Source organism: Armigeres subalbatus, chromosome 2, assembly GCF_024139115.2.
Source record: "Armigeres subalbatus isolate Guangzhou_Male chromosome 2, GZ_Asu_2, whole genome shotgun sequence".
Taxonomy (NCBI): Eukaryota; Metazoa; Arthropoda; class Insecta; order Diptera; family Culicidae; genus Armigeres; species Armigeres subalbatus.
In genome coordinates, this window is record NC_085140.1 from 25,139,327 (window position 1) to 25,166,189 (window position 26,863).

Below are 26,863 nucleotides of genomic sequence, written 5' to 3' on the forward strand. Positions count from 1 at the left end.
GTCAGAAGGATGAAAACAAACAGAGAAGCATGCTTTCGCTAGTATCAGCAACGTGAGAGAGAATTAAGATTATTTCCACATCTTACAATTTCTCACTGGTCGTCGTCATTCAATTAACAAGCAGCAGTCGTCTAGTCCGGATGATCAGAATCAATCGGAGTGAAATATTCCAAGTGATCATACGTAATGGAGTTGAATGATCGTTTCGATGCGGGTCCAGGCGAGCCCAATGTTCTCCTGGAGTGGAAGTCTCTGTCGGTTCGTGTTGGTGGACAACGTCCGTGGAGTAAAACGGAACAAAAGGACATTTTGAAAAATGGTGAGCATTCGCACATAGGTAAGTGATATTCGCGAATAATGATTGATTAATGCAATTGCAGCGACGGGTGCAGTTCGATCCGGTGACCTTGTTGCTGTAATGGGTGCAAGGTTAGTACGATTATTGTTAGGTATGCCGGTAATGATTAAGTAATTCAAATCGTTTATGCTTCTAACGGGTAGTGGGTCTGGGAAGACAACTCTACTGGCGGCAGTGTCGATGCGTTTGGTAGCCAAAGTGGACGGCAATGTACTTATCAATGGGTTAAACGTGACCCAGTCGCAGATGAAGCGTCTGTCGGGATTTGTGCCACAGTTCGAGATCGCTATCAAGTCGTTAACGGTGATGGAACACCTGTTGTTTGTGGTAGGTCGAGAATACGAGAGACTAGTGCATTATTTGTTACATCTATTTTTTTTTATTTTAGTCAAAGCTAAAGGGTCTCGATCGTCATCGAATGGTTGAGGTGATCAAGGAGTTGAACTTGGACAAATGCGAACACACGAGAATTTCGAACCTTTCCGGTGGCGAACGTAAAAAGGTTAATCTGGCGGGAGAGTTGCTGACCGAGCCTGATATATTATTCTGTGACGAACCCACAACAGGTTTAGACAGTTTCAATGCACTCGCCGTGTTGAAGACTTTGAAGAAAATTGCGTTTAAGGGCAGAAAAGCTGTTATTTGCACCATTCATCATCCAACGTCCGAGGCGTTCCAGTGTTTCACCGATGTGGTGTTGGTCAAGAATGGTGAAATCTGTTATCAAGGTCCAACCGAGGAAGCAAGAACGTTCTTCAGAAGGTAGGTGAAAAGTGGTATCGCAAGCTGTGCATGAGGATGGTAGTTAGATCTTGTCGCGGTCTCTGCTTGTTCTAGGGAGTTTTTGAGTGGAAAACAAAACCCACTGCCCGACTTATTGTTATAGTAAGTTCGACTGCTTGCGTGACCTTAACTTCAGCTTTTAGTGAAATAGGATGCATTCGAAAGCGAACAAAAAGAATCGACTTTTTATAAATCTTAAAGATGTTCTAAGATTTGAACTTCCGAACATTTTTTGTTTGATACTAGTCGACCCGGCAGACGTTGTCCTGCGTAGTAAGCGAAAATGCCCATGTGAATTTGCCATACGAATGCTAATTTCAGTTTTTCACGATTTGCACAACCTTACGCGTAATTCTCGCATGAGGAAATATCATATAAACCCGTCGGAAACGGTAACGAACATATCTGCTGAAGAAATGAAGAAAATCCAGACCATTTCATTTTATATATATAGATAAGAAATTCTAGAGGAACATAAAGTAAAAGTAAAGTAAAAGTAAAAGTAAAGTAAAGTAAAAGTAAAGTTAAAAAGTAAAAAAGTAAAAGTAAAAGTAAGCAAAAGAAGTAAAAGTAAAGTAAACAGAAGTAAAGTAAAGTAAAAGTAAAGTAAAAGTAAAGTAAAGTAAAAGTTAAAAAGTTAAAGTAAAAAGTAAAAGTTAAAAGTAAAGTAAAAGAAAGCTAAAAAGTAAAAGTAAAAGCAAAGTAAAAGTAAAAGCAAAAAGTAAAGTAAAGAAAAGTTAAAAGAAGCTAAAGTAAAGTAAAATAAAGCTAAAAGAAAAAAGAAGCTAAAAGTAAAAGCAAAAGTAAAAAAGTAAAGTTAAAAAGTAAGTAAAGAAAGTTAAAAGCAAAAGTAAAAGTAAGTAAAAAAGCAAGTAAAAGTTAAAAGTAAAAGTAAAGAAAAGTTAGTAAAGTAAAGAAAAGTAAAGTAAAAGAAAAGCAAAAGAAAAGTAAAAGTAAAGTAAAAAGTAAAAGTAAAAGTAAAGTAAAAGTAAAGTAAAAGAAAAAATAAAGTAAAAGTTAAAAAGTAAAATAAAAGAAAGTAAAAATAAAAGAAAAGTAAAAGAAAGTAAAAGAAGTAAGTAAAAGTAAAAGTAAAAGTAAAAGTAAAAGTAAAGTAAAAGTAAAGTAAGTAAAGTAAAAGTAAAGTAAAAGTAAAGTAAAAGTAAAGTAAAAGTAAAGTAAAAGTAAAGTAAAAGTAAAGTAAAAGTAAAGTAAAAGTAAAGTAAAAGTAAAGTAAAAGTAAAGTAAAAGTAAAGTAAAAGTAAAGTAAAAGTAAAGTAAAAGTAAAGTAAAAGTAAAGTAAAAGTAAAGTAAAAGTAAAAGTAAGTCAATATTACGGAGAAAAAGAAAAATTTGGATAGCCACGCGGAAATAACGCGCAGAGGTAAATCCCCGCATAGAACAAATCATGCATAGTGTGCGTTGAATTGAGTTTTAACATTAACACAAATGAACTGTCACTAGTTCACTAATTTGAATGGCGTATACATACCTACGTAGACATGGAAATATTTACTATTCTGTACTATTCTGTCATATAATTTTTATGTTGTTCGAAAATATTGGCCTTACATACATTGGCCGTTTTTCAGGTCTGTTTAGAGTCCCGCTACGGACACACGGTCCCGCCCAACATCAGGATTTGGACTAGTGTGATTTAAGTGGCACACGGTACCTGTGGTAGGGTCTACATGCGAATGCATGCATTTTTTTATGAGAGTTCAAAAGAGCTCATAGTGAAACCACAGCACGTCCTAGACGAACCCCACAACTTTCAGTGGCTAAGTGAAAGGTCTGCAAGCTCTTGGAAATAGTGTTTTTGTTCGCTAAGGCATCTTTTCTTTCATACAGTGGAACGTTTTTAATTTGAACCTTTCATTCACTCCTCTGCCATGATTAGGAACGGGGAAAATATTTATTCCTACTTTGTTTCCCCTCCTTTGAAATTCAGTGGCCATTTGATTCTTTTCGAAGAGTTTTCCGGTTTATTAAAATCATTCATTTATTGTTCTCACCAGTGTTGTAAAATGTCATTTGCATTATTTTTCATAATTTTCCCAGAACTTTTTCAGTAGTAAGCTATCAACTATCAAGTATGGCAAACTTATAGCGCTTAAATGTGGCTACAACTTTGTCTAACAAGACATTGCTGTAAATATGTAATCTGGGGCGTGGGAGGCAAAATGTCATTCAAATGACATTATGTCAAATGACATGTGACATTTTGGAGAGATTTCACTCACTAGCCTCAGATGTTATATTTAGAGTAATGTACCTTTGGACAAAAAATATAGCACTACTCAAGCGTTATGCGTGCATCTAAAATTTTGAAGTAAATTTGGCTTCCGAAGAAAATTATGAACAAATTGGTCAAATGACATGCAGATGACATTTTACAAGCCTGGTTCTCACCTCCTTCATTATTCAAAATTCAGGCCTCAATAACCCTACTAATCCAGTGATTCTTCAGTAGGATTCAAATATAGAAATGTCATAGGTAAATGTGAATAAAAACAAAACATTGCAAATTTAGCATACGCTGCCTTTGATCACTAGCCTGGAAAACATTCATTAGAGGGGGTTTCAATTTTCCCGGATTCCAAATTTTTCTTGCAATGCGTAATATTTTCCTTATTCGATATTCTCCAAGTCGAAGTAATTTCCCAAAGCATTTTCACCTCGCCAACTCGATGTTGTCGAATGCCGTTTGACCGAAAAGTTAAAAAAAAAACTTTTATTGTGAGTAATGATTAGTAGGATAGGAATTACATGAAGTGTGCAGCAAGAAGTAAGGAATGAGACATTTCGCAAATCTCATAATAGGAAATAGGAAGTGAATAGTTAAAAGTGATAAGTGAAAGTGAAACGTGAGAATGAGAATTGGAAAGTGAAAAGTGAGAAGTTATAAATAAGGAATGAAGTGAAAATTGGAAAGTGAGAAATGAGAAAGGAGAAGTGAGATGTAAAAACTGAGAACTAAAAAGTAAGAAGTGACAAATTCGAAGTGATTAGTGAGAAATGAAAAGTGAAGTAAAAAGTGGAAAATTGTGAAAAGTGAGAAGTGAGAAGGAAGAAGTAAGTGAGAAGTGAGAAGTGAGAAGTAAGAATTGAGAAGTGAAAAGTGAGAAGTTAGAAGTAAGAAATTTGAGAAGTGAGAACTGTGAAGTGAGAAGTGAAAAGTGGGAAGTGAAAGTAAAAAATGACCAGTGAAAAGTAAGAAGTCAGAATACTTATTAGTTAAGTTAAATTCGAAGTGAGAATTGTGAAGTGAAATGTGATAAATGAAAAGTGAGAAAATAAAGGCCAAAAGTAAAAAGTAAATTAAGAAAAGTGAGAAGTGAGAAGGAAAAAGTGTGAAGTGAGAAGTACGAATTAAGAAGTGAGAAATGAAAAATGAGAGGTCAGAAGTTAGAAGTGAAAAGTTTGAGAAGTGAAAAATGAAGTGTAAAAAATGAGAATATAAAAGTGAGAAGTAAGAAATTCGAAGTGAGAAGTGAAAAGTGAGAAAGGAGAAGTGAGAAGCGAGAAGTGCGAAGTGAATGGTGAGAAGTGCCGAGTGGAAAGTGAGAAGAGTAAAGTGAGAACTGGGAGGTAAGAGGACCAAATAGTGAGAAGTGAAAAGTGAGGTGAAAATTGGAATTTTTCAACTTAATCTTTACTCCTTCTCGTCATTCCTTCCTGTTTTCCTTGAGAAATTAGAAGTGAAAAAATTGTGAAGTAAGAACTGCGAAGTGAGAAGTGAAGAGTGAGGAGTGAAAGGTAAAAAGTGAGAACTGAGAAGTGCTGACTTCGAACATTAAGTCCCTTACTTCTCAATTCTTACTTTTCACTATACATTTCGAACATCTCACTCCTCACTTCACTTAACAAGGGAATCAATTTTAACTATTCGGCTAAACGGCATTCGGCCAAATGGCATTCTGTCAAATGATCCTAAACCATATTTCTATATGTTATGAAATGTTATGTTTGATATTTTGGAAGAAAAATACAAATGTGTTCTCTATCTCGATACCTCCTTAACTCGATGGTTCCTTCAATATCGAGTAAGGAACCTTTGTAGGGGTATGTGGCAGGACCATCATCATCATCATCATCATCATCATCATCATCATCAATCATCATCAAGGGAGAGTTCACTGTAAAGTAAAATACAGTGAAGTAAAGTAAAATAAAGCAAAATGAAGCAAAGTAAAGGAAAAAAAGGAAAGAAAGAGAATTAAAGTACGGTGGCAGCGTAGAATAGAATTGGGTGGCGAATAATACTTTTAACGAAACTGGCGAGAACAGCTTGGCTGCGCACTTAGCGAAAAGATTTACTGATATAACCTGATGGAAGATTGAGGAGCGTAAAGAATCAAAGACTGCGGATCATAGCAACATAGCAATACCATTAAATAACGATATGAATAGATGTTCAAGAACGTCGATGGAGATGGTTTAGACGAAGTCTGTTATCAGGAATCCTTTTAATATTCGTGACGTGATAGTATATACAATATTTATGCAGATAAAGATAAATGTTCGTACTTGCATTCAAAAGTCTCTTAGTGACAAGTTTTGTCTAGAACTGGTATATTTTGTGCCGAGATAAAGACAGTGATGCATAATGTTCAAAAATAATTTGAAAAAATCTTTCGAAATTTTCATTTTGGTCCCCTCAATATTTTTGGAAAGTTGAAGGAAGGATATCCAATAAATTTAATAGTTAAATCGGCCTAAATTAATTCAAAATAAATTAAATTCAATTGAGCTAAATTAAATTAAATTAATCTTAATTTAATGAAAGGAAATAGAATAAAATTGAATGGGAGCGAGTGGATTGCAGTGGAATGAAATGAAAAGGAATAGAAATAAGACTAAAATAAAACAAAATAAAACTAGAATGGAATTGAATGGTAGGACAGAAAAGAATAGGACAAAGAAAGAAATGAATAGAACGGAAAGGAAAAGAAAGGAATGAAAAAGACAGGGAAAAAAGAAAGGGAAGAATGCATGGGAAAGAAAAGGAAATGAAATGGAATTACTTTTTGTGTGGAATATATGAAATGAGGAGTGGAATGGAATGGGAAGCGGAATATAATTTGGAGTGAATGAAGTGGAATAGAGTAAAATGGAATGTGGAAAGGAATGCACTAGAATGAGGTGTGAAATGTGAAATGGAAAGGAATGGAAAGTGGAATGGAATATGGAGTGGGACGGAATGTGGAGTTAAATGGAATGTGGAGTGGAATTAAAGAAATGGAATATGGAGTGTACTGGAACGTAGATTGAAATAAAATGGAATATAGAGTGGAATGTGGAGTGGAATGTGGAGTGGGATGTGGAGTGGAATTAAATGAAATATGGAGTAGAATGGAATGCATTGTGGAGTGAGAAGGAATGGGAAGCGGATTGGATTGTGGAATGGAATGTAGTGAAATAAAATGTGCAGTAGAATGGAATTGAATCTGGAGTGGAATGGAACGTACAGTGAAATAAATCGGAATGTGGAGAGGAATATGAAGTGGAATAGAATGTGGAGAGAAATGGCATGAAATGTGGAGTAGAATGGATTGTGGATTGTAATGGAAAGTAAAGTGGAATGAAATGTGAAGTGGAATGGAATGTGGAGTGGAATGTGGAGTGTAATTGAATGAAAGATGGAGTGGAATGAAATGCATTGTGGAGTGAGAAGGAATGGGAAGCGGGATGGAATATGCTGTGGAAAGGAGTGGAATAGACTGGAAAGAAATGTGAAGTGGATTGGAATATGGAGTGGAATGTGGAATGGAATTGAATGAAATATGGAGTGGAATGGAATACAATGTGGAGTGAAAACGAATGGGATGCGGAATGGAATATGGAGTGGAATGTGGGATGGAATAGAGTGGAATGGAATGTGGAGTGGAATGGAATGTGGAGAAAAATAGCATGAAATATGAAGTGTGATGGAATGGAAAGTGGAGTAGAATGTGGAGTGGGATGTGGAGTGGAATGTGGAGTGGAATGTGGAGTGGAATGTGGAGTGGAATGTGGAGTGGAATGTGGAGTGGAATGTGGAGTGGAATGTGGAGTGGAATGTGGAGTGGAATGTGGAGTGGAATGTGGAGTAGAATGTGGAGTGGAATGTGGAGTGGAATGTGGAGTGGAATTGAATGAAATATGGAGTGGAAAGGAACGCATTGTGGAGTGAAAAAGAATGGGAAGCGGAATGGAATGTAGAGTAGAATGGAGTGCCAAACTCTGCAAAAAGCCAAACTCTGGTTATTTAAGAATATACTTACCTAATGAAATCAGTTTGATGGAAAACCATGTCGGAATGTCCCAGTCCGTTAGACGACGAACCATAACCACAGACAAACAGACGTAATACTAAAAGAATTCCCATCAATCACGAATTTAACGACCGTGATTCAAAATTGATTACAATTCTCATCTGTAGAGGGACGCGCATCGAATTCCTTGACATTTTTGGCAGCTTAACATTTCTCACTAACGTATTCTATTGACATGGTCATACTAAACTTTATATCGTACAACATACAAATTCAAAGGTTTAAAAATTATGACATCGTTGACATCAGTAAGTTGGAAAATATCTCACAGTTCACCCAACCTTTATTGTAGCTTCTCTATTCTCTAGATATGCTTTAAGCATTCGGTCGAAACAAGATCTAAATCAAAAGTAGGTCTAACTGAAAATATAACCGAATTCGATCTGCTTAAATTCCCGACGACAGTAACCATTCAATTGCAAATCGATCCACAGTTGTACATTAATTAACCAACCTAGAAATGGTGCACCGCACACTTCTATTTTCCACAAACTTTTCCCGTTTTCCTCAGCAAACATTTTCACCGCACGAATTTTAGTATGATGACCCTAAAAGCCTCTAATGAGCCTCTTCGCTCGTTCGTTTCTACTTTCAGCGTACATTTTCCGCTACCGATTAATTGCAATCCCGCCGATCACTACTTCAAATTGGTCTGCGATTACAGCCAAATCGATCATATGGAAAACGATGATCATCATTTGCAACAACAGCAGCAGCAGCACCACCAGTCGGAACAGCAACGAGAAACGGATAGCCAAACGAGGCGATACGAGATCCTGCACAAGTGCCATATGGAAAACATTGTTAAAAAGTGTATGATGGGTCCGTACCACCAAAATGACGTGATTGATAAGCTTTGTCGGTGAGGGGGAAAACGAACGAACGAGCCATTTTTGCTTATTAAATGTTTTAACACCCATTTTCCACATGTCTGCCAACGTTTTTCCTCAGGAACAATCACCATGCGTGTTGGTCCTCGCAGCTCTACCTGCTGGTCCGACGGGGCGTCATCGACAGCGTCCGCAACATTCGACAGCACGCCATTGTGACGCTTTTGTTTCTGGTAAATTGGAGCTTGATTCAATTCAACAACGGAATTGATATGATCAATTAAAAAAATAATGATTTATCATGTTGAGATGATTATGGTCCAGAATATTTTGAACTCAAACGATGCCATCTGTTTACTTTTTCCTAGCACTTTTTTTTTCCCTAGAAGACACATACGATCTATTGCAGGAACCTTAAAAAGGTCGATAACATTGATTTTTTTAAATTTTAATACTTTCATTACTTTGTATATTGCTGCCGAGCAGTTATGAATGAAACAATCGTAAAATTATGCTCCAGACCATGATCGCCTCAACATTATTAACCGTCGACCACTGTTATTTATAATTTTTTGTTTTCTAACTGCCCAATTAACACCAGATTACGAGCATAACCATCTCGGCGCTTTACTTTCCCGTGAAGCCCACGAGTCAGACGGCGATCCAAGACATACGGGGTGCGCTGTTCCTGATGATCTGCGAGCTGCTGTACACCATCAGCTATGCGGTGTTCTACGAGTTCCCCCACGAGATGCCGCTGCTGAGGCGCGAGGTGGGCGAACAGATGTACCGATTATCGGCGTATTATGCTCACAAAGTGCTGCTGACGGTTCCGAAAGCGATTTTCGACTCGTACCTGTTCATCGGGATCATCTACGGATGTGTGCAGTTTTCAACCGGATTTGCCACTTATGTTGGTATCTCGGCGGTGTGCACCGTGGCTAGTTTGCTGGCTGTGGCTTATGGTACGTAAAACTTTATGTTTAATGGAGTGGAATTTTCCTACGTGGGTATATGGACAAAATCCCAGAACACTGGACAGAAAACTAAAGAATTGATATATTTCAAATCTCAACAAATTTACCAGCCATCTAACACAATCTTGAATAGTAATTACCTATTAATTCTACTCCTAATTAGTCTAATTATAAAATTAGAACTCCAAACTATCTCACTTCACCTAAACATCACAGTGCCAAAGTAAATCTTTTTACAATCGAATAAGTACTATCACTTTTATTTCACATATATTATTCCTAATTAAATTTAATAAATGCAATTTTATCACTAAGAGCCAAATTTCTAATTAATGTCACTCTTAAAACTATGTTTAAATAACAAAACAAGCAAATGACTGGTCATATTGTGCGTTTCCAATGAGTGATTATTACAAATGGAACAGGAAAACTCTACACGATGACGCTATATGGTAATTAATTATTCTTTCAATTATATATTTATTGACTTTATTAAGGAGACTTTCAGCCCGAGGCTGGCTCGTCTCCGTTCTTTCAATTTTAAAAGACATTGGAATAGGTATTAAACTTTATTTTCAAATAATACTTATAAAAATGGTAATGATCGAAGGATCTGCCGAAGGGATTTTAGGTGTGTCGGAAAAAGCCATTGCAGTATCTGAATTAAGTGCTGCACTTATTACCAGTTTTGAACATTGTCGAGCAAGGATTAATGTTTTTGAAAAGATGCAAACCCTATTGGATTTTTCGGGTGCTAAAAATACAATCAGTGATATTGAATTACATCAAACAGTGCAACGTAATGCATGTTAAGCCCGCAGTCCAATGTTTGTCATAATGACAAATGTTTGGCAAGAATGACTACATGGAAAATAATTATGAAAATTCTACGACGTGTAAAATTACATATGATCCCAACAAACGAATAAACATACGATATTCAATTGAATTTGATTAAATTTTACAAGCAAGTACAGTTTGAATTCATTTTTATTCATTTTAAGGGCAAGCATCACAGAATTCAAAAATTCACTTGCATTTTCAAGAGCACACACACTAGGATTGATTCGCTAAAAAAACTTACGCGTATACATTCGTGCGGAAAATCGATGTGACTAAATTTTCAAATGACCATATCTCAGTGGTTTTTCAACCGATTTTCTCAGTTTTTTCACCAACCTCTTAGCCATCTCTTCTCGTTTCTGGACATTGCAAAATATTGTATCTAGGGGTGTTCAATTTTTCACTACAGCTGTGGAAGTAAAGCAACGGATTTAGAAAAATGCGATTTTGGAGATATACTTATATTTCATTACCAAAAATGATATCTATTCATATAGTGATGATGGAAATAATAAAATAACACATAAAAGACATCACATGGAACATGAGAACACATTTTGAGCATCCCCACTATGCAAACGATGATAATTCGGTGCCTTTAGGAACCACTTTATGCTACAGGATGTTTGAAGCTCCAGAAAATGTTTTCAAGCATTTTGTCTACTGTGAACTTGTTAAAATAAAAGTAAAATATAAACGAAACATGTGTGATAATAAATTATGATGTTCTTGGATCTCCAAATTGTCCTGGAGTTTGAATCAAATGGTCACCGAATCAACCAAGGCTTCCATGATGCCCCCAGCCACAGTTTCAACCCAATTATGCCCTCCGAGTATTTGTCTTTCACTTGCGTCTCAAATCCATACATATGAGATGTTGTAAGATCTCCAAATTGTTCTGGAGTTTGAATCAAATGGTCAACCGAATCAACCAAAGCTTCCATGATGTCCCATACCGCGGTATCATCTCATTTATGTCCTCCGAGTATTTATCTTTAACTTGCGTCTCAAATGCAAACATATGAGATGTTGTAAGATCTCCAAATTGCCCTGGAGTTTGAGTAAAATATTCTATCGAATCAACCAAGGATTCCATGATGTCCCCAGCCGCAGTATCAACCCAATTATGCCCTCCGAGTATTTGTCTTTCACTTGCGTCTCAAATCCATACATATGAGATGTTGTAAGATCTCCAAATTGTTCTGGAGTTTGAATCAAATGGTCAACCGAATCAACCAAGGCTTCCATGATGTCCCATACCACGGTATCAAACCAATTATTTCCTCCGAGTATTTATCTTTCACTTGCGTCTCAAATCCAGGAATTTGAGATGTTGTAAGATCTCCAAATTGTCCTGAAGTTTGAATAAAATATTCTATCGAATCAACCAAGGCTTCCATGATGCCCCCAGCCACAGAATCAACCCAATTATGCCCTCCGAGTATATGTCTTTCACTTGCGTCTCAAATCCATACATATGAGATGTTGTAAGATCTCCAAATTGTTTTGGAGTTTGAATCAAATGGTAAACCGAATCAACCAAGGCTTCCATGATGTCCCATACCACGGTATCAAACCAATTATTTCCTCCGAGTATTTATCTTTCACTTGCGTCTCAAATCCAGGAATTTGAGATGTTGTAAGATCTCCAAATTGTCCTGAAGTTTGAATAAAATATTCTATCGAATCAACCAAGGCTTCCATGATGCCCCCAGCCACAGAATCAACCCAATTATGCCCTCCGAGTATATGTCTTTCACTTGCGTCTCAAATCCATACATATGAGATGTTGTAAGATCTCCAAATTGTTCTGGAGTTTGAATCAAATGGTCAACCGAATCAACCAAGGCTTCCATGATGTCCCATACCACGGTATCAAACCAATTATTTCCTCCGAGTATTTATCTTTCACTTGCGTCTCAAATCCAGGAATTTGAGATGTTGTAAGATCTCCAAATTGTCCTGAAGTTTGAGTAAAATATTCTATCGAATCAACCAAGCATTCCATGATGCCCCCAGCTGCAGTATCAACCCAATTATGTCCTCCGAGTATTTGTCTTTCACTTGCGTCTCAAATCCAGACATATGAGATGTTGTAAGATCTCCAAATTGTTCTGGAGTTTGAATCAAATGGTCTACCGAATCAACCAAGGCTTCCATGATGTCCCATGCCGTGGTATCAAACCAATTATGTCCTCCGAGTATTTTTCTTTAACTTGCTTCTCAAATCCAGGCATATGAGATGTAAGATCTCCAAATTGTACTGGAATTTGAATCGAATGGTCTACCGAATCAACCAAGGCTTCCATGATGTCCCATACCACGGTATCAAACCAATTATTTCCTCCGAATATTTATCTTTCACTTGCGTATCAAATCCAGGAATTTGAGATGTTGTAAGATCTCCAAATTGTCCTGAAGTTTGAATAAAATATTCTATCGAATCAACCAAGGCTTCCATGATGCCCCCAGCCACAGAATCAACCCAATTATGCCCTCCGAGTATATGTCTTTCACTTGCGTCTCAAATCCAAACATATTAGATGTTGTAAGATCTCCAAATTGTTCTGGTGTTTGAATCAAATGGTCAACCGAATCAACCAAGGCTTCTATGATGTCTTACACCGCGGTATCAACCCAATTATGTCCTCCAAGTATTTATATTTCACTTGCGTCTCAAATCCAGGCATTTGGGATGTTGTAAGATCTCCAAATTGTCCTGAAGTTTGAGTAAAATGGTCTACCGAATCAACCAAGGTTTCCATGATGCCCCCAGCCGCAGAATCAACCCAATAATGTCCTCCGAGTATTTGTCTTTCACTTGCGTCTCAAATCCAAACATATGAGATGTTGTAAGATCTCCAAATTGTCCTGGAATTTGAATTAAATGGTCAACCGAATCATCCAAGCTTTCCATGATGTCCCATACCACGGAATCAAACCAATTATTTCCTCCGACTATTTGTCTTTCACTAGCGTCTCAAGTCCAGGCATTTGAGATGTTGTAAGATCTCCAAATTGTCCTGAAGTTTAAGTAAAATATTCTATCGAATCAAAAAAGGCTTCCATGATGCCCCAGCCACAGTTTCAACCCAATTATGCTCTCCGAGTATTTGTCTTTCATTTGCGTTTCAAATCCATACATATGAGATGTTTTAAGATCTCCAAATTGTCCTGGAGTTTGAATCAAATGGTCACCGAATCAACCAAGGCTTCCATGATGTCCCATACCACGGTATCAAACCAATTATTTCCTCCGAGTATTTATCTTTCACTTGCGTCTCAAATCCAGGAATTTGAGATGTTGTAAGATCTCCAAATTGTCCTGAAGTTTGAGTAAAATATTCTATCGAATCAACCAAGGCTTCCATGATGCCCCCAGCCACAGTATCAACCCAATTATGCCCTCCGAGTATTTGTCTTTCACTTGCGTCTCAAATCCATACATATGAGATGTTGTAAGATCTCCAAATTGTTCTGGAGTTTGAATCAAATGGTCAACCGAATCAACCAAGGCTTCCATGATGTCCCATACCACGGTATCAAACCAATTATTTCCTCCGAGTATTTATCTTTCACTTGCGTCTCAAATCCAGGAATTTGAGATGTTGTAAGATCTCCAAATTGTCCTGAAGTTTGAATAAAATATTCTATCGAATCAACCAAGGCTTCTATGAGGACCCCAGCCATGGTATCAACCCAATTATGTCCTCCGAATATTTGTCTTTCACTTGCGTCTCAAATCCAGGCATATGAGATGTTGTAAGATCTCCAAATTGTTCTGGAGTTTGAATCAAATGGTCTACCGAATCAACCAAGGCTTCCATGATGTCCCATACCACGGTATCAAACCAATTATTTCCTCCGAGTATTTATCTTTCACTTGCGTCTCAAATCCAGGCATTTGAGATGTTGTAAGATCTCCAAATTGTCCTGAAGTTTGAGTAAAATATTCTATCGAATCAACCAAGGCTTCCATGATTCCCCCAGCCACAGTATCAACCCAATTATGCCCTCGGAGTATTTGTCTTTCACTAGCGTCGCAAATCCATACATATGAGATGTTGTAAGATCTCCAAATTGTTCTGGAGTTTGAATCAAATGGTAAACCGAATCAACCAAGGCTTCCATGATGTCCCATACCACGGTATCAAACCAATTATTTCCTCCGAATATTTATCTTTCACTTGCGTATCAAATCCAGGAATTTGAGATGTTGTAAGATCTCCAAATTGTCCTGAAGTTTGAATAAAATATTCTATCGAATCAACCAAGGCTTCCATGATGCCCCAGCCACGGTATCAATCCAATTATGCCCTCCGAGTATTTGTCTTCCACTCGCGTCTCAAATCCAGGCATATGAGATGTTGTACGATATCTAAATCATTCTGGAGTTTGAATCAAATGGTCAACCGAATCAACCAAGGCTTCCATGGTGTCCCATACCACGGTATCAAACCAATTATTTCCTCCGAGTATTTATCTTTCACTTGCGTCTCAAATCCAGGAATTTGAGATGTTGTAAGATCTCCAAATTATCCTGAAGTTTGAGTAAAATATTCTATCGAATCAACCAAGGCTTCCATGATGCCCCAGCCACAGTATCAACCCAATTATGCTCTCCAAGTATATGTCTTTGACTTGCGTCTCAAATCCATACATATGAAATGTTGTAAGATCTCCAAATTGTTCTTGAGTTTGAATTAAATCGTCTAATGAATCAACCAAGGCTTCCATGATGTCCTCATCCACGGTATCAAACCAATTATTTCCTCCGAGTATTTATCTTTCACTTGCGTCTCAAATCCAGGAATTTGAGATGTTGTAAGATCTCCAAATTGTCCTGAAGTTTGAATAAAATATTCTATCGAATCAACCAAGGCTTCCATGATGCCCCAGCCACAGTATCAACCCAATTATGCCCTCAGGTATTTGTCTTTCACTTGCGTCTCAAATCCATACATATGAGATGTTGTAAGATCTCCAAATTGTTCTGGAGTTTGAATCAAATGGTCAACCGAATCAACCAAGGCTTCCATGATGTCCCATACCACGGTATCAAACCAATTATTTCCTCCGAGTATTTATCTTTCACTTGCGTCTCAAATCCAGGAATTTGAGATGTTGTAAGATCTCCAAATTGTCCTGAAATTTGAGTGAAATATTCTATCGAATCAACCAAGGATTCCATGATGCCCCCAGCCGCAGTATCAACCCAATTATGTCCTCCGAGTATTTGTCTTTCACCTTCGTCTCAAATCCAAACAAATGAGATGTTGTAAGATCTCCAAATTGTTCTGGAGTTTGAATCAAATGGTAAACCGAATCAACCAAGGCTTCCATGATGTCCCATACCACGGTATCAAACCAATTATTTCCTCCGAGTATTTATCTTTCACTTGCGTCTCAAATCCAGGAATTTGAGATGTTGTAAGATCTCCAAATTGTCCTGAAGTTTGAATAAAATATTCTATCGAATCAACCAAGGCTTCCATGATGCCCCCAGCCACAGAATCAACCCAATTATGCCCTCCGAGTATATGTCTTTCACTTGCGTCTCAAATCCAAACATATTAGATGTTGTAAGATCTCCAAATTGTTCTGGTGTTTGAATCAAATGGTCAACCGAATCAACCAAGGCTTCTATGATGTCTTACACCGCGGTATCAACCCAATTATGTCCTCCGAGTATTTATCTTTCACTTGCGTCTCAAATCCAGGCATTTGAGATGTTGTAAGATCTCCAAATTGTCCTGAAGTTTGAGTAAAATGGTCTATCGAATCAACCAAGGATTCCATGATGCCCCCAGCCGCAGTATCAACCCAATTATGCCCTCTTTCACTTGCGTCTCAAATCCATACATATGAGATGTTGTAAGATCTCCAAATTGTTCTGGAGTTTGAATCAAATGGTCAACCGAATCAACCAAGGCTTCCATGATGTCCCATACCACGGTATCAAACCAATTATTTCCTCCGAGTATTTATCTTTCACTTGCGTCTCAAATCCAGGCATTTGAGATGTTGTAAGATCTCCAAAATGTCCTGAAGTTTGAGTAAAATATTCTATCGAATCAACCAAGGATTCCATGATGCCCCCAGCCGCAGTATCAACCCAATTATGCCCTCCGAGTATTTGTCTTTCACTTGCGTCTCAAATCCATACATATGAGATGTTATAAGATCTCCAAATTGTTCTGGAGTTTGAATCAAATGGTCAACCGAATGAACCAAGGCTTCCATTATGTCCCATACCGCGGTATCAAACCAATTATGTCCTCCGAGTATTTATCTTTCACTTGCGTCTCAAATCCAGGAATTTGAGATGGTGTAAGATCTCCAAATTGTCCTGAAGTTTGAATAAAATATTCTATCGAATCAACCAAGGCTTCCATGATGCCCCCAGCCACAGAATCAACCCAATTATGCCCTCCGAGTATATGTCTTTCACTTGCGTCTCAAATCCAAACATATTAGATGTTGTAAGATCTCCAAATTGTTCTGGTGTTTGAATCAAATGGTCAACCGAATCAACCAAGGCTTCTATGATGTCCCACACCGCGGTATCAACCCAATTATGTCCTCCGAGTATTTATCTTTCACTTGCGTCTCAAATCCAAGCATTTGAGATGTTGTAAGATCTCCAAATTGTCCTGAAGTTTGAGTAAAATGGTCTATCGAATCAACCAAGGATTCCATGATGCCCCCAGCCGCAGTATCAACCCAATTATGCCCTCTTTCACTTGCGTCTCAAATCCATACATATGAGATGTTGTAAGATCTCCAAATTGTTCTGGAGTTTGAATCAAATGGTCTACCGAATCAACCAAGGCTTCTATGATGTCAACGGCCGCGGTATCAACTCAATTATGTTCTCAGAGTATCTGTCTTTCACTTGCGTCTCAAATCCAGGCATTTGAGATGTTTAAGATCTCCAAATTGTCCTGAAGTTTGAGTAAAATATTCTATCAAATCAACCAAGGCTTCCATGATGTCCTCAGCCGCTGTATCAACCCAATTATGTCCTCCAAGTATTTGCCTTTCACTTGCGTCTCAAATCCAGGCATATGAGATGTTGAAAGTTCTCCAAATTGTTCTGGAGTTTGAATCAAATGGTCTACCGAATCAACTGAGGCTTTCATGATGTCCCCAGCCACGGTATCAACCCAATTATGTCCTCTGAGTTTTTGTCTTTCACTTGCGTCTCAAATCCAGACATATGAGATGTAGAAAGATCTCCAAATTGTCCAGGAGTTTGAATCAAATAGTCTGCCGAATCAACCAAGGATTCTATGTTGTCCCCAGCCGCAGTATCAACATAATTATGTCCTCCACGTATTTGTCTTTCGCTCGCGTCTCAAATCCAGGCATATGAGATGTTGTAAGATCTCCAAATCTTTCTGGAGTTTGAATCAAATGGTCTACCGAATCAACAATGGCTTCCATGATGTCCCATACCGCGGTATCAAACCAATTATTTCCTCCGAGTATTTATCTTTCACTTAAGTCTCAAATCCAGGCATTTGAGATGTGTTAAGATCTCCAAATTGTCCTGAAGTTTGAGTAAAATATTCTATCGAATCAACCCAGGATTCCATGATGACCCCAGCCGCAGTATCAACCCAATTATGCCCTCCGAGTATTTGTCTTTCACTTGCGTCTCAAATCCATACATATGAGATGTTGTAAGATCTCCAAATTGTTCTGGAGTTTGAATCAAATGGTAAACCGAACCAACCAAGGCTTCCATGATGTCCCATACCACGGTATCAAATCAATTATTTCCTCCGAGTATTTATCTTTCACTTGCGTCTCAAATCCAGGAATTTTGTTGTAAGATCTCCAAATTGTCCTGAAGTTTGAGTAAAATATTCTATCGAAACAACCAAGGCTTCCATGATGCCCCAAGCCACAGTATCAACCCAATTATGCCCTCCGAGTATTTGTCTTTCACTTGCGTCTCAAATCCATACATATGAGATGTTGTAAGATCTCCAAATTGTTCTGGAGTTTGAATCAGATGGTCAAGCCTTGGTTCATGGCTTCCATTATGTCCCATACCGCGGTATCAAACCAATTATGTCCTCCGAGTATTTATCTTTCACTTGCGTCTCAAATCCAGGAATTTGAGATGGTGTAAGATCTCCAAATTGTCCTGAAGTTTGAGTAAAATATTCTATCGAATCAACCAAGGATTCCATGATGCCCCCAGCCGCAGTAACAACCCAATTATGTCCTCCGAGTATTAATCTTTCACTTGCGTCTCAAATCCAAACATATGAGATGTTGCAAGGTCTCCAAATTGTTCTGGAGTTTGAGTAAAATATTCTATCGAATCAACCAAGGCTTCTATGATGTCCCATTCCGCGGTATCAACTCATTTATGTCCTCCTAGTATTCATCTTTAACTTGCGTCACAAATCCAAGCATTTGCGATGTTGTAAGATCTCCAAAGGGTCCAATCAAGTTTAAACTATTTCTTCATTTTCAGAATATTGTATTTATTTATTTGTATTCATTTTGCAGGTTGAGGCGCTAACAAATGATTGAACGAATGCAGCAATACTTGAGTTTACCAGGAAAGTAATTTGATTGCGAGAAAAGTTGTCCAAAAGGATAAAAAAGGACGAATTGGTTTCGACTGCAGACAACTGAATACCATATACGAATTGTCTAGTTTGTAATTGAAAACGGATACAAGTTGGGGTCATCGAGGATGGAATAGATGAACTGCAAAAATTACTTCAGACCGACGTCAATTTGAACTCTGTTGCCAATTAAATATTTCTTCCTAGTGCACCGAAACGGGATCATCGCCACTGACTGCACTGTTGAGGCCGGTATCCTGTGATTCCCGTGGCATTTCACTTGAGCTAAACAAAAGCTTTCAAACGTTCTCATGAAGTTTTAAAGTTTTTACAAGCTTTTCGTTGAATATAGTTCGATTTGAAATTACAACAAACCGATTGAAGTTTCAGCTCTAAAATTTTGCAAGCTCTCCCAAAGTTCGAATTGAGTTAAAAGGGCGTTGAAGATTCCTAATATAATATATTTCCAGAAAGGTCATGATAATTTCAGAAATGTTTTCAAGAATTTGTAGAAGTCCGTCAGTAGTCTTTGAGATGTATTGCACTTCAGATTCAGATTAAAGTACGTCTCTGATAAAAGAATGTGATGTATGCTATAATCTGGTTAACTTCTAGGAGCCAGGAATATACAACTTGGAAATATTTACTGGAATCTTGTCGAAAATCCCATCCAGTCATTACACACTATTTTCTTTCTCATTCGTTTTAAAAAGCTGTTTATAAATAAACGTTTTTATTGACATCAGGTTAAACTGGGTATTGTAGACCATCGGAACAAAACGACCTTCTAATGTTTTTAGCGGTGATTCTGACCCATTTTCGAGAATGTTTACTACTGGATTGTATTGCCCCTGAGCTGAGGTGTTACCCCTGTTACCCCTTCCATATTTTCATGCCTGATTTTTTTTCGGTCTGAATATAAGGCAATTCCCAGATTTAAGCCAACACCATTTTCCAAAGCATTAAGAAGCGATTTGAGTTGGGATAAGAGCGATTTTTTAAAGACAATAAATCTGGTATGTAAAACATTCTGAAAATGGAGACATTGTTTTAACCCGACTGCAGAGATAATGTTTTTTCACTGAGATTAATAAATAAACAAAGTGTAAATTGTTGCTTGGATACGACAGCGTCAGATACGCTTCGGCGTCGGAAACAGTTACTGTCAGAAATATTTATAGCGTGACATTATGACGAGCGTGGAAAGCTGGATAGGACATTTAACTAAATAAAAGTGAGAAACTAGGAGTGAGAAGATAGACAATTCTTATTCCTAATTTCTCACTTCTAACTTTTCATAGTGAGAAATGAGAAATGAGAAGTGAGGAGTGAGACGTCTCACTTCTCATTCCTCATATCTCACTTCTCACTGTGAAAAGTGAGTGATGCGAAATGGGTAGTGAGACGCCTCAATATTCACTTCACGCTTCTCACTTTTTACTGTGAGACGTGAGAAATCAAGAGTGAGAAGAGAGACGTCTCAATTCTCATTCCTCATTTCTCACTTCTCACAGTAAAAAGTGAGAAGCGTGAGGCGAGTAGTGAGAGGTCTCACTATTCACTTCACGCTTCTCACAGAATTGTCCCTCTTCTCACTCCAAGTTTCTCACTTTTCAAATAACCTATTCAGTCAAATGTCCTATTCGGATAAATGACCCTTTCGGCCAAACGATCATTTCGGCCAAATGAACCTTTTGGCCAAATTACCCTTTCGGCCAAATGACCCTTTCGGCCAAATGACCCTTTCGGCCAAATGACCCTTTCGGCCGAACGACCCTTTCGGCCAAATGACTTTCGGCCTAATGGTACATTCGGCCAAACAACTTTCGGCCTAGTGGCATTCGGCCGAACGGTATTCGGTTAAACGGCCCTTCCCCAGCTAATTAATATCACTTTAAAAACATTGTTTAAACAACAAACTAAAGCAGCTTTAGCACCATAATGGCTGGTCATATTGTGCCATTCCAATTAGTGAATAATTATTCATTACAAATGGAACAAGTAAACCTTACACGATGACGCTATCTTGTAATTTATTATTCTTTCAATTTTTAAAGAAGAAACTACAACTATGTCGTTGAAATTTTTTTATCACTGTATTTATTTGGTAGGCTCTCTGTGTTCTTAACCTCTACTGTGCCGCGATCTACTATGGCAGCGGTTCTCTACCGGAAGTACATGTACCCCTGGGGGTACCTTCGCTGACCCTAGGGGGTACCACGGACAAAAATGCGTAATGGCGGACATATTATAATTTCAATCAAAATTCATTGATAAAGTTTTGATAATTGCGTATTTTCTATTTCAAAAATTTATATTGTTCATAATATGTAATGCGATCAATAAATCCCAATTGACACAACCAGCACAATGTTTGAAGGGCTGGGGAACAAAAGATCAAACGAACAAAACGTCGAATGAACAAAACGTTTTTTTTCACTAAAACTCGGTTGCTTCGTTGCAAGAGGATTAGAAGCATTCTTTTATGCCTCTCGGAAGCCTTCTTCCAAGCAGCTCGAAGGCTTTCTTTCAAGAGGATCGGAAGCCTCCTCTGAAGAGGCTCGGAAGCCTCCTCTGAAGAGGCTCGGAAGCCTCCTTTCAAGAGGCTCAAAAGCCTCCTCTCAAGAGGCTTAGAAGCCTCCTCTCAAGAGGCTCAGAAGCCTCCTCTCAAGAGGCTCAGAAACCTTCTTTCAAGATGCTCGGAAGCCTCCTCTCAAGAGGCCTGGAAGCCTCCTCTCAAGAGGCTCGGAAGCCTCCTCTCAAGAGGCCTCAGAGCCTCCTCTCAAGAGGCCTCAAGCCTCCTCTCAAGAGGCCTCAAGCCTCCTCTCAAGAGGCCTCGGAAGCCTCCTCTCAAGAGGCTCAAGCCTCCTCTCAAGAGGCCTCAGAGCCTCCTCTCAAGAGGCCTGAAAGCCTCCTCTCAAGAGGCTAGGAAACCTGCTCTCAAGAGGCTCAGGCCTCCTCTCAAGAGGCCTGGAAGCCTCCTCTCAAGAGGCTCAGCCTCCTCTCAAGAGGCTAGAAACCTGCTCTCAAGAGGCCTGGAAGCCTCCTCTCAAGAGGCCTGGAAGCCTCCTCTCAAGAGGCTCAGGAAGCCTCCTCTCAAGAGGCCTGGAAGCCTCCTCTCAAGAGGCTCGGAAGCCTCCTCCAAGAGGCCCGGAAGCCTCCTCCTCAAGAGGCCTCGGAAGCCTCCTCTCAAGAGGCTCAGGAAGCCTCCTCTCTCAAGAGGCCTCGAAGCCTCCTCTCAAGAGGCCTCAGGCTTCCTCTCAAGAGGCTCAGGCCTCCTCTCAAGAGGCTCAGGCCTCCTCTCAAGAGGCTCAGAGCCTCCTCCTCAAGGGGCTCAGAAGCCTCCTCTCAAGAGGCTCAGAAGCCTCCTCTCAAGAGGCCTGAAGCCTCCTCTCAAGAGGCCTCAAGCCTCCTCTCAAGAGGCCTGGAAGCCTCCTCTCAAGAGGCTCAAGCCTCCTCTCAAGAGGCCTCAGAGCCTCCTCTCAAGAGGCTCAGGCCTCCTCTCAAAGGCCTCAAGCCTCCTCTCCAAGAGGCTCAGGCCTCCTCTCAAGAGGCTCAGAAGCCTCCTCTCAAGAGGCCTGGAAGCCTTCTCTCAAGATGCTCAAGCCTCCTTTCAAGAGGTTCGGAAGGATCCTTTCAAGAGGCTCCAAGCCTCCTTTCAAGAGGCTTGAAGCCTTCTTTAAAGAGGCTCAGAAGCCTCCCCAGACAACCAGAATGCATGCATAAAAGAATTACGTTTTCATTATGCGATGCCTATGCACAAATTTCATCGCTTACCAGTCGCGAAAACACTTTTTACGTACAAAAGTGGAGGCGATATAAGTGTATTTCTTATCCGACGTTCCACGGAAGTGTATGCGATGTGCACGATTATGCGAGTTTGTTCGTTATGCATTGCGATGTAATTTGTGATAACAAACTCTGTTTGACAGATAATCCGATTTCATGTGAGTTTAATTGCAGGAATATGCGATGTCAACAAATGAAGCTGGAATAAACTCGTAAAATAGCCTACTGTGCGGGAAAATTTATAAATAAACTGATGAGCTTTGCACAACAATGCGAATCTGATGAAACTTGGATCGGTAAACGATTTTGATCGTGCATTCTTATGCGATGTGTGGTTGTCTGGGTCCTTTTAAGAAGCTCAAAAGCCTTCTTTTTCAGAGGCTCAAAAGCCTCCTTTTCTAGATACTCAAAAACCTCCTTTCAAGAGGCTCGGAAGCCTTCTTTCAAGAGGCTCGGAAGCCTTCTTTCAAGAGGCTCAAAAGCCTTATTTCAAGAGTCTCTGAAGCCTTTTTCCAAGAGGATCGGAAGGCTCCTTTTAAGAGGCTCGGAAGCCTCTTTTCAAGTGGTTAGGTTTCCTTCTTTCAAGAGGCTCGGAAGTCTACTTTCAAGTGGTTCGGAAGCCTTCTTTCAAGAGGCTTGGCAGCCTCCTTTTAAGAGGCTCGGAAGTCTCGCTTCAAGAAGATCAGAATTCTTCTTTCAATAGGCTTGGAAGCATACTATCAAGAGGCTCAGAAGCGTTCTTTCAAAATGGAACGGAAGCTTCCTTTTAAGTGGCTCGAAAACCGCCTTCAAGAGGCTCGGAAGCCTCTCTACAAAAGGCTCAGAAGCCTCTCTACAAGAGGCGCAGAAGCCTCTAATAATGAGGTGCGGAAGTCTACTCTAAAGGGACTCAAAAGCTTAAAAGAGCTTCCCTTCAAAAGGGCTCGGAATTATGTTATCAAGAGGATTGGAAGCCTACTTTCGAGAGGGGGTACCTCAAATAATGCAAAAGTTCAAAGGGGTACCTCTCAAGAAAAAGGTTGAGAACCGCTGTACTATGGTATTCTGCTGTACAGAATTCAAACAGAATCTATTTTTAGATTTCCATTACTCGTTATTGTCATTGCCCGTTCATCTTGTCGTGAGTCCATTGTGTCCGTTTGTTCATGTCGAGTATCCAATGATCGTTGCATTGTTTGGTTGCCATTTAATACGGGTAACGTTGGAGGAATGCCTCCGAGAAGAAAAAGTTGTCAGTCGCCATCAGGCAGCCGTGATGGTGAGGCGCGTACCCCAAAACGCCACCGTATGGGCTGCGGATCCGGCGACTAACGATGGTTTGGTGGAGAGCCTGGGAGTCGAACCCATGGCGGTTCGCTTATAAAGTGAACATGTAGCCAACTACGCTACGGCCTTGTTGTTGAAATGTTCTATAAAAAATTGATTTAGGTATTAAATTTTATTAAAAAAAAAACATTTATCAAAATGGTCATGATTGAAGAATCTGACGAAGTGATTTTAGATGTGCCGGAAAAAGCCATATTACCATTTTTCCAACAAGGATTGATGTTTTTAAACAGATGCAAAACCCTTTAGATTTTTTCTGGGGCTAAAAATACAATCTGTGATATTGAATTAGGGGAAAAGACGGCTGGCAGGTTTTGTTCTATTATTGGCAGGGGGTTTTTGTCGACCAAATTTTATGAAATTTGGCCACAATATTCGTTTATATGCAAATGTTTAGGCCAAATTTGAGCATAATCAGTCATAAGAAACCCCCCTGACAATAATAGAACAAAACCTGCCAAAGCCGTCATTCCCCCTACATCAATTAATTCAACGCTTTGCATGTTAAGACCGCAGTCCAGCAGTCCACTATTTGTCATAAAGACAAATATTTTGTCAAGTATATCTGAACATCTTTCAGACTGACTTGAAATCGACATGGATGTCAGGCTGATTTTACAAATATTTCGAAAAATTAATTTATTGGCTTTTTTCGGTGATAATTATACTACTCAAAGCGAAAGGGAGTAGATGAAAGTAATAAAGATACAGATTCGATTGACACCGCAAGTGAGCGGCAAGTGTGAAATGAATAGAAACTGAGGATTAGCAGAGGGCCATATGAGAGAACAAACATTGTTGAAATCGCTGTTATTCTGCCTAACGTCCACCCAAATGTGGATTCTTTTTCGTAAATTTCATATCAAACATTTCGAAACATGTTCTGTGCATATGAACAGCCAAAGTTTTTAGGAAAAATTCTGAATAGTTCGAAATCATCAACTGTAAAAAGAACCCTGATTAATCCACCTAGCGGTGATGGTGCCTTTCTCGTGCATTATAAAAATAGTATTTTGGCCATCACTCTTGAGCCCATAGTCCGATCTGGCCAGTTTTCAATAGGAATCAATGGGAGAGTATTCTGCGTCGAATGCAACTTGTTGCGAGTAAATCGGTTAAGGATAAGTGCGTGAAAAATGAGTGACATTTTTTCTACTAATTTTCTCTATAAAAAAGTGGTATTTTGACCATAACTTCCAAGCCCATAGTCCGATCTGACCAATTTTCAATAGGAAACAATGGTAGAGTATCCTGCGTCGAATGCAACTTGTTGCGAGTAAATCGGTTGAGGATAAGTACCTGAAAAATGAGTGACATTTTTTTTGGGCGGGTGCACACACACACACACACACACACACACACACACACACACACACACACACACACACACACACACACACACACACACACACACACACACACACACACACACACACACACATACACACAGACATCACCTCAATTCGTCGAGCTGAGTCGATCGGTATATAACACTATGGGTCTCCGGGCCTTCTAAAAAGTTTGTTTTTGGAGCGATCATATAGCCTTTACCGTATACTTAGTATACGAGAAAGGCAAAACGACGGCATGAAAATAAAATTTATAAATCAACTGAACAAAATCGAGTTTAAGGCTGTTTCAAACCGAGGAAAAATTTGGTCGGATTAAAGGCTAGATTTAAGGTCCTCACATACTTTAAGGCTAGTTTACACATCAGGAGCTTTCCTGCAAATTTCGCTCCCATGTGTTTGGATGGTATTTATGGGATTCCGTTATGGAAAATTAGAAACTCAGCCCGATTTAAAATACAATTCGCCGGAAATCTTTGATAGTTCAAGCTGTAACTGGACTACGAGATTCTTGTTATTTTTTATCCGCAGATTTTTTCCCACTTATGTTTATGAAAAAGGGGTTTGGTACAGGAAATCAATAATCCCACCCCATTGCTCTTTTCGCTTTTGTCTCTTTGACACATTTTACCGAAATGGTCTAGTCAGCCTAGTTATCAATTATGCATTGAGCACGCGTGATAGACGGCACAAATTAAGATGAAATCGTTGTTTGTGCAGACATTATTAAAATAAGAGCATGATATTGAACATGGAACAAATACTCTATATTTAGAATCTTTTCCATTTTTGAATTGTTGCGCTTACTATGGAGCGAAGAACTATGATACTTAAAACATTTTTTTTTTCTATATTTATCATTTAAGGCTACCTTTTCACGTGTGTCACCGGTTCACTGGAGATGTCCATCGAAGCCGCCAATCTTATCTTCCTCCTGTACAACCTGCTGGGTGGTCTGTACTTAAACGTGGTAGCGTTTCCCATCAGCAAGTACCTGTCGTTCTTCTTCTTCGCGTCGGAGGGTGCTTCCATTTACTACTGGCAAGGCGTGCAAAACATCACCTGCGACCGGGGCCGGAATACTACCTGCCTGCGAAACGGAGAAGCTGTGCTGCTGGATTATGGCTACGGAACGACCCTGGACACGGTGTACTTTAACTATCTCGTGATGGCAGGGGAGATTTTAGTCATTCATTTTGCGGCCTATTTATGCTTGAGGCGATTTGTCCGCCGTGTCGGATTCTATTGATGAGCGCTGCAATCCGTTTTTGGGTTGCTTTAAAATAGAATACAGTTTACGAGGAAAAAAAAAGACAAAGCCTTTGCCTATCTCAGGTAAATTATGTTTCGAAAGCCGGGGTTAAAAAATAACAATCCGAACGGTAATTATAGTTACTCGGGTGTTCCAAAATCGTAGCTACGCATGCATTATGGTTTGGCTTTCGCTTCAGGTGTATCGGTCGTAGTGCGAGCGATCAGCATAGATGAATGATTGAACACTGATTCGCTTGCACTATCGACAGGCCAGGCTACAGGGAGCACCAGCTAGCGAGCAATTGACCGATCGGTGGTGATGGACTACCATTCAACGAGAAAACAATTACACAGACTCCAATGGTATACGAGCGAAAAATGAGCTTTGGTATCGAACAGAAGAAATTGGAGATAACAATAATGACTAACCCGTCCACTCCCACTTTGTC

At 39.2% G+C, this 26,863-nt stretch overlaps 1 protein-coding gene across 1 annotated transcript; it reads left to right on the forward strand.

Annotated features, from left to right (window-relative positions):
• On the forward strand, positions 1 to 26,561 carry LOC134214155 (protein brown). Its single transcript, XM_062693574.1, has 8 exons — positions 1 to 319; positions 381 to 429; positions 502 to 685; positions 747 to 1,120; positions 8,054 to 8,320; positions 8,410 to 8,521; positions 8,890 to 9,253; positions 26,027 to 26,561. Exons 1-8 carry the CDS (start codon positions 187 to 189, stop codon positions 26,407 to 26,409), a joined length of 1,866 nt encoding a protein of 621 aa, XP_062549558.1. The 5' UTR covers positions 1 to 186; the 3' UTR covers positions 26,410 to 26,561.
• Positions 26,562 to 26,863: the final 302 nt, after the last annotated feature.